The following is an 8382-nucleotide window of genomic DNA, read 5'->3' on the forward strand; positions in this document are numbered from 1 at the left end:
ACTATAATTTGAGCAATGACATACAGAGAGCTTTTAATTGTACCTTTTTCCTGAGACGTTGCACCCCTTGGATGATGAATATGAACTTGGAGAAGAAATAACTCTATTATTGATTCCTTCAAGGAATCTTTTGGCCTATATTGAGTCCATATATAAAGCACTGTAGGCAAAATTTCTTCCCCAATTTTACAAATCCGTTTGCGACAGTTTACAGCAAATGTGTTAAAGAAGATATTCATCGCTGCAATAATATGATCCAGGCCTGCAGTATTTCTCTCCTGCCTGCAATACAAACCAAACACTCCAACTTCAGAAGAAATAGTCACACTTCTTTTCAAGACAATACTTAAAATGTAAATACTAGCATGCAGTTCTATTCTGTATATTATTTGCCCAACAAATGCAAAAGTTCTGAGTGAAGAGTTTATTAAAACAGTGTTCAAAGACAGAACGAGGAAATAAATTTAAAGGACTATTTGCTTTTACTCGAGTTTAATCCCAAATACTTTAAACAGATAATATCTAAAAGCAGGAATTAGCATAAAAAACGAGCACTTGCAACATACCTCACATACTGCATTGCTGTTGAAAAAAAGCTGAACACATCAGATCTCAACTGATCAGTTTGGAAGCAATATCCCCTCATCAGTGTGTGAATTATCCTTGCCACCAAGACTCTATTCATCTTCCCAGAAGGTGTGAGGTAAAACTTTCCATACAGGATCAGTAGATCTACACATACATGGTGTGGATATGTTATAAGTACACAGTTATAAACAGATATGTATATATTTAAAAGTACACAAAATGCTTGAAACAAAATATTACATTAAATACACAGAAGTCATCATTTTCAATTCAGCTGTGTGTCATTATTCACTGAATTTAACTAGGAGAAAAAAAAAACCAACAAAGGAGAAGCCATACGTGGTCTTCTGCACTGAAGTGTAAAGTTAGATTCATTCTGAGCTGGAATGCAACCAGCTCTCTGTTACACTGAGCAAAGTGGCTACAGCCAGGCAGCCAACTTCCCTAACTGCTACATTCTCCTAGCATATGTGGATTGCTCAGATTGGTGGGCTCCACTTGTTGTGGAATACACAGTAACACAATAACAGCTCTCTGAAACAACTTACAGTTACATACACATTAACAAAGAATTTGGTGTGGCAGAAACAGGCAAATAGATTAGAACAGTTGGTGCTTAGGCTCCCCATATTTCCATTAGATACAGCACAGACAGTTCTCTCCAGTCCCCAGAACCATACATCCATGCTTTGCACTCATTTAAGAAGTTTCCTGAGGGAAAGGCCTCCTCCAAAGATGTTTGCTTTCATCTCTCTTGGCCAGTTTAAGAATCCCCACCCAGCCCTTTCATCAGCAGCCTGCAAATAACAGCAGCACATTACCAATTCACCCATCATCATCAGTTTAACATGACAAATGCACACACTGATTACTATTTGATTTATGCCACCGACAAGTGACATGATAGCATCCACTGCAAAGATCCACAACAGGAAGAAAGAGAGTCAGTCCCATGATCTCAGCAGCTGTTCGGGGAGGACACTTTAGGTGAACAGACAGGCACTTCTCTGACCTTCTCTAAGAAAAATTATAGGTAGAATGACCTCCTGGGAATCCCAGCTGTGGTGACTGCTTTGCTCACAGTTGTGCTCTGAGCTCCTACAGCCTTTGGAATGCAGAATGACCAATTGCCACAACACTTCCCAGTGAAGGACAACCACTGGAACCCTTTGTAATGAACTGGCTCCATACTTCCATCATCCTTGAATGACCTTCAAGAGTCTGTTAGTTTGTTCACTAGAGTGACTATCACCGAGAAGAGCCTATCAACCCTCAACTCTACTGGTGAGCAGGTTGTCACAGTTTGGAGTGACTGAGCTCTCGACAGCTAGGATCCAGACCTCTGACGTATCCTCTTAAAATTTCTTTTAAATACTGTTTGGCTGACATTGATAACTTCATCCAGAATTTTGATTCTTGGATTCCTGAACTGTGGAGAAGCCAGTTCAGGGCAATTACAAAGGCTGGTGTTCCACTGTCATGCAGGCCTGGGTAAATTTATGGACATCCTGGCAGGCTCCTTCAGGACTCCTAATGCTTCACTGAGGCATTCTTAACTCTGGCCTCCTATTCAAAAGGGATACCAATACATTCTTCCCAAGCAGGCATAAGGCTGTTTGCAGATCTCAGATGACTCTCTGTATTATGCAATCAGAGGTGGCTCATACCCTGACATTACTGTGCTGTATCTAATGGAAATATGGGGAGCCTAAGCACCAACTGTTCTGATCTCTTTCCTTTTTTCTGCTGCACCAAACTCTTTGTTAGTGTGTATGTAACTCACAAGAGTAGAATCCATTTCACTTCTCTGCCTTGTTCATTTATCTGTCTACAACACCACTGGCTTACTGTCTCATTCCCTATTTGCCTGTCCTCAGTTCTAACCCTTCCAGTCCTTACTTGCAGGTTGACAGCCCCTTTGTCTTCTCCAGATACCTTAATGGCCCCCAGACTCAGGTAGCTTCCACATACAGTTCCAGCTTTCCCTTCAACTTCCAGTCTTACTTCCATGGCCAAATGGTACCAACTTCTTTAATTTCTCAGATCCCACTCTCAGCCTCTCTAGTTTTCCAATCACATCTACCATCCAGAACTGTTCTAGATCAGTCTCTTCACTTCGTCAGCCTCATGCAGGACTTTTTGCCTCTCTTCTCACTCCCAGTATCATTAGACTCCTTTTCTGAATCCTTTGCAAGTTTACTTCCATTCTAGAGTTAAACAGCTCTCTTCAAGATACAGAACAGAGTATTTTCTCATAAAACACTTTTCAAAAGTCAAACTAACTCCGAAACACACCACCATGCAAATACAGTGTTTTTTATGCTTTGCTTCTATGCTTTCTTCAGAACTACACATGCAACATTCATCAAACTAGACTGTAGAACTTCTAACATCTTTTTCCTTCCACCAAATTACAGTGCTATTACATAAACAAATGTAAACAGTTAAATGAAGAAAACCAACTCTGTCCCAGCTGAAACCAGGACAAAAATACACATACTTCTCCATGCTAAATAAATCAACTGCTAAGAAAGTCAAATTCAATTCTCTGAAAAGAGAAAAATTATGTTTGAATTTTCCATCGTGGTTCAGGTTGCATGCTGTGTCTTTACTCCTTCATTTATTTTTGTCTATTTAAATGTGGAACTTTCTAGTCTTTTCTTTATATGCAGCATATAACATACGTGCGTGTAACAAGAATGAATCAATGCTTTTTTAGGATCTTCATGTATGAACAAAACTAGGATAAAAAAACTTAATAGTACTGCATTAACTATAACAATACTCTACCAGCCAGTACTCAGTAACTTTAAATAACTGCACACCAACACCAGTGTTACTGAGGCTACTTCCAGCACACATTTTCCATGAATTCTTTATACATGTTAAGCCCTGTGGAGAACATGCACGGGCAGCTACATGTTTCAGCAAGCAATAGACAAACATTAATTTAATAAAGGTTTGTGTAATACTTCACACAACAGGGTTCTGCAGAAAAAGTATCAAGCAATTAAAATGCCCCTAAGCATACTTATGTACTAAGAAAAGACATTTCTAGGGAAACTTGAAAATATTACCTGGCCATTGCTGCTGGGATATCTCACACCAGTACTTCCTTACTGAGAGGATGTCCTTCAGGAGTATACTACTACAGTCAGATCCATAAGCAGCACAACTCGCTGGATCTTTTATAATATGCAAGACATAGTTCAGAAGTTCCTGACATTCCAGTCTGGGTCCTCCTATGTGAAAAAAAACATGAGACTCCAATTAACTCACAGCACGTCAAATAAATCTTGAATTAATCAAATGTAAAACAAACATGTTGGACTTTACTCAAAACTACAGTTCAGAAACAGTGTTGTTAGGAATCATCTTATTAAAATGTTTCTAAGAATGAAAACAGTTATGTGAGAGCAGAGAATACATCAGTTATAAGCATACTGAATTACTAGAAAAAGGGCACTGTGATTGTCAAAAAGGAGAGAGAAGTACAGATTCACATGAAGATATTTAAATCATAAACTTCTGGGAATGACCAGGATCAGCTCCACCCTGGTAACTTACTTTGAGTAAAACACTGAAGGTTAAAGCAAAGCACTGAAACAAAACAATAATTATAAATGAATATTTATTGCTCACTTCTATTCGCACGCCTGATGAAATATTTGACTAAACTGCCAATCTCCTGCATCCTTTTTTGTTTGGAAGTCTGGGTTGAAGCAGACGCATTTGGTTTTGTCAGTCTGAGGTTTTCCATTTCCTTCTGGAAAGATTTCTTCAGGAGACTTCAAAAAAAAAAAAACAAAAAAAAAACCAAAGAGATATGAATCAATGGAATGATTGGATTGGATGAATCAATGAATCTGGAAATTTATGACTCAAGTAAAACAGGCAAAAGTTTTAAGCTAGAACATCAGTGCTTAACCTTTTCAAAGAATCATAGAATCATTAAGGTTGGAAGAGATCTCCAAGATCATCAAATCCAACCATTCACCTACCACCAATATTTCCCACTAAACCATGTCCCTCAGTACCACCTCTCCACGTTCCTCGAACACCTCCAGGGGTGGTGACTCCAGCACCTCCCTGGGCAGCCCATTCCAGCACCACACCACTCTTATGGAGAAGAATTTTTTCCTAATATCCAAACTGAATACCGCAATTCTAATTCTTAAAATTTAAAACCAACTGAAATATATGGCAGCCTAAGCATGATGGAAATAGCTGTTAGTTTGTAAGATAACCCAGCAGCAACTTGAATAGAAAACAAAGTTCCCTATAAAATATGCATGATGTTAAACAAAAAATATGTAATTAGAAAAAGTGCAATATAAAGGCTTTTTATTTATGATGCAAGATTATACCACAACATAATAAATACTCTTTATTGTTTGTCCCTTCAAATCCTATTTCTGACTCATTTAAAATTAACATATAGCATGACAAATAAACAAACATTTTCACTGGTTTTATCACTGGCAATTAGTGTAGAATTTCTGGCCCACTCTTTGTATTCAGTATAAAGTCCACTTCTGTGTTCCTTTCACATTTCTAATATGTTATTGGCTATCTCAAAAGCAATACATAAAATGTATCAAACACTTTTCACGATATTTTCAGTACAGCTATGGAACAAGAATTATTCAGAAGTTGTCCAATTAAAACATAATGGAAAGCCACTCAAACACCAGCCTATGAAAACTAATACTTCAGATGTACTTTTGACAAGAAAATAACACTAGGCCCAACTGCTCTAAGAATTTACCATACACCCTCTCTGCTGACCTTACAGTACACCTAAAGCAGAGTATTTCAATGGTGGGTCTCTACAAACTTCACAGCACAAGTTCCTTAATTCACAAGCCACAGCCCTTGCATTGTGTCTTGAAGAATTCAGCAGCACAAAAATTTTTCACAAGCTATCTACAATCTACATATATACTATAAATTGAGAATTAGATGCAGAGGATGATTTTCAATAAACAAGAACAATTCATTTTTTCAAGAAAAACGACCATCTAGTTAACAATCAATTTTCTTAGCAGTTAGGACTACTGCATCTTCTGCTAAATACTGCACACAGCCATTTAATGAATTTTTGGCTGCTTTTAAATTCTGTTCCTTTAGAAGCTAACACAAGTTGTTTCTCGTTCACAAACTGAAAAGAAGTCTGAAACCATTTGCAGAAAGGTACATATTAAATTAAGTCTGATAAACAAACTGGGGATGTACCAGAGAACTGTAACCACCCACAAACTAAAAGAGTGGTGCTTTTCCTCCAGACAAGAAGGAAAACTACCTGAACACAGCATCCCAGTTGAGTTGGTTTCCTCTCCTAGAATCCGAATTCCGATCCAGCTGGAGAACTGTTTCAGGATCACGGAGGAGTCGCTTGAAATTTTCAATTTCATTCTGAAAAGGTATATCAAGGAAAAAAAAAAAGTTAGTAGTGCTTTCCCTCCTTAGCTTAGACACACATACCAGAAGAAAAATCGTTACCCTTCGTTCTGTAGCTCTCTCATTTTCAAGGCGACGACAACACGTAAGCAGATCATGCAATACAAGACTCATGGTTCACTCTAACAACCGTACCTGCAAATGGAAGAAAAGGGTAAGACAGTAACCATTTATTTAATATAGAGCCATTTCAGACAGTTAAAAAATTGAGAATACAATACATTGAAAATTGAATATCAAACACAACTATTGTGTTACTTTACTGAAAAGTTCATTCCTTTCTGGGCTAGTCTTATGAGTCACAAGACTGAAGGTGAGAATCTGATGTTAAGAACAGTCAATTTCCACAAAAACAGTCCTAGACAGTAACAGCAGAGATTGCTTTCACATCCCTCTGACTTCCTTTCTTTCTACGAGTAATAACAGAGCAGAGATTTGACCAGATAATATTGAGTGAAATATCAATGGCAATAGGATTAGAATGACACAGAGACAATCAAACAGCACTGATTTTCAGCAGCTAGTTGTTACCAAAAGCACTCTTAACATGATCTGCTGAGAGATGGTAGCACCATGAAAACTCACTCTCTTCCCCTCTAATATCCTTTATTTCCCTGGGTATGCACGAGCATACCAACTAGCTCTTTTGTACTTCCCACACCAAAGGATGCCTGAGTACCAATCACATGGGGAAACAACTTCTTCCTTCTATGACCACTTAAAGTATGCACCATCTCCTTTAGAAGATGGAATTTGCTTGACTTTGCATTTCTGCTTTCCAGAAGATTATGCTGATACAGATCATGAAATGGAACTGCATACAGTTTTCACACTTCTCCTTTAGGTAACACCAGATATATGCTGCTAAGGCTGCAATTAGACACTGGGTACACACGATGCATACCACTGCCTTCTGAGCACCATGGTGGGAATACAGAAATATATTTAGACAAATAAGGCAATTATAATAGCAGTCAGATCTGCTGCCTTACACTGTACACCTCTTCCTCAGCTTCAGCCAGCAGCTGGGACTAAGGCTGATCAGAAAGACACGGCGACCAACTGGGCACAAATGAATAGCTTGGATTGGAAGAGACCTCAGGGATTACTGAGCTTCAACCCCTTTCCTGAGCTAGAGCCTCAGACCTTGATGCAGTACCGCAGATGGGGCCTCACAAAGGCAGAGCAGAGGGGGACAGTCCCCTCCCTCTCCCTGCTGCCACCCCACTGTTGATACAGCCCAGGAAGTCTTAGTCTTCCAGGCTGCAAGTGCACACTGCTGGCATGAGCCCAGCTTTTTGTACCTCAAGACCCCTTAGTCTTTCTCCACAGGGCTGCTCTCAGTGTGTTCTCCTTGTCTGTATGCATATTTAAGATTGCAAATGCAACACTTAGCCTTGTTAAACCTCATTAGGTTTTCATGGGCTCACTTTTCAAACCTGTGCAGGTCCCCTGGATGTCATCCCTTCCTTCTTTTGCGCCAACTGCATCACTCAGCTCGGCGTCATCAGCAGACTGCTGAGGGTGCACTCCATCCCATCATCTAACTCACTGATAAAGATGTTAAGGGTACCAGACCCAAGCCACTAAGCATGACCAGCCTCCACCTGGACATAGAACCATGGACCACAACCCTCTGGCTGTGTCCATCCAACCAACTCTTTATCCATTGAGTACTCCAGCCTTCAGACCTGTATTTCTCCTGTTCAGAGATAAGGATGTCGTGCTGGACCATGTCAATGCGCAAGCTCAGGTAGATTACATCAGTTGCCCTTCCTTTGCCCACCAATGCTGCCACTCCATCACAGAATGCCATCAGATGGGTCAGGCACCATCCTGCCTTTGGGAAGCCGTGCTTTCTCTGCTCATTGGCTCCTCAACGCGAGTAGAAAGCAACAAGTACCTTTCAGAACACTAATGGCTTCTAAAACACTGAGGGACCGTGCCAAAGGAACAACAGCGAAACACCTCTAAGCCTGAATCCCTGCACCGCCCTTCCTGCTGTCACTCCTCCAGCCACCCCAGCGCGACTACCAAAGCCACTCAAAAACGCAGCCAAACACACGGCGGCGAGCTGTTTGCTGCCCCGCAGTAACCACGACCGCCGTCTCCTCCACCAAGGGCTCCACCAAACCCCACAGCACGCGCGGGGCCCGCCGACCGCCCGCGCCCCCCGCCTGGCGGGCCCCTCACCTCAGGGCGGGGGTTGAGGGCCGGGCCGCCCTCAGGGAGCGGCGGAAGCGCCTCGCGGGCAACGTCCGCCGCGCAGCGCCCGGAGCGGCGTGCAGGGCCCGCGGGCGGACCTGGAAGCGGATGCACGGGCTGCGGCGGGTT

The 8382-nt window shown here is 41.1% G+C and overlaps 1 protein-coding gene across 9 annotated transcripts in view; it reads right to left on the reverse strand.

Moving 5' to 3' along the window:
- ATM (ATM serine/threonine kinase) overlaps window positions 1-8363 on the reverse strand; it is a 59696-nt gene extending 51333 nt beyond the window's left edge. For 8 of the 9 annotated variants that reach the window (XR_003077418.3, XM_040646498.2, XM_015277574.4 and 5 more), the window contains exons 1-7: window positions 8242-8363; window positions 6091-6183; window positions 5891-6003; window positions 4231-4376; window positions 3666-3830; window positions 567-732; window positions 44-282 (exon numbers count right to left, since the gene is read on the reverse strand). Coding sequence is in view for 8 of the 9 variants with exons in the window: in XM_040646498.2 (XP_040502432.1) it covers window positions 44-282; window positions 567-732; window positions 3666-3830; window positions 4231-4376; window positions 5891-6003; window positions 6091-6162 (901 nt within the window). In the remaining variant the exon portion in view is untranslated. The remainder of the gene's footprint in view (window positions 1-43; window positions 283-566; window positions 733-3665; window positions 3831-4230; window positions 4377-5890; window positions 6004-6090; window positions 6184-8241) is intronic. The other variant, NM_001162400.2, reaches the window with a different exon arrangement.
- Between the last annotated feature and the right edge of the window lie 19 nt (window positions 8364-8382).

This window comes from Gallus gallus, chromosome 1 (assembly GCF_016699485.2).
Source record: "Gallus gallus isolate bGalGal1 chromosome 1, bGalGal1.mat.broiler.GRCg7b, whole genome shotgun sequence".
NCBI classification, from domain to species: Eukaryota; Metazoa; Chordata; class Aves; order Galliformes; family Phasianidae; genus Gallus; species Gallus gallus.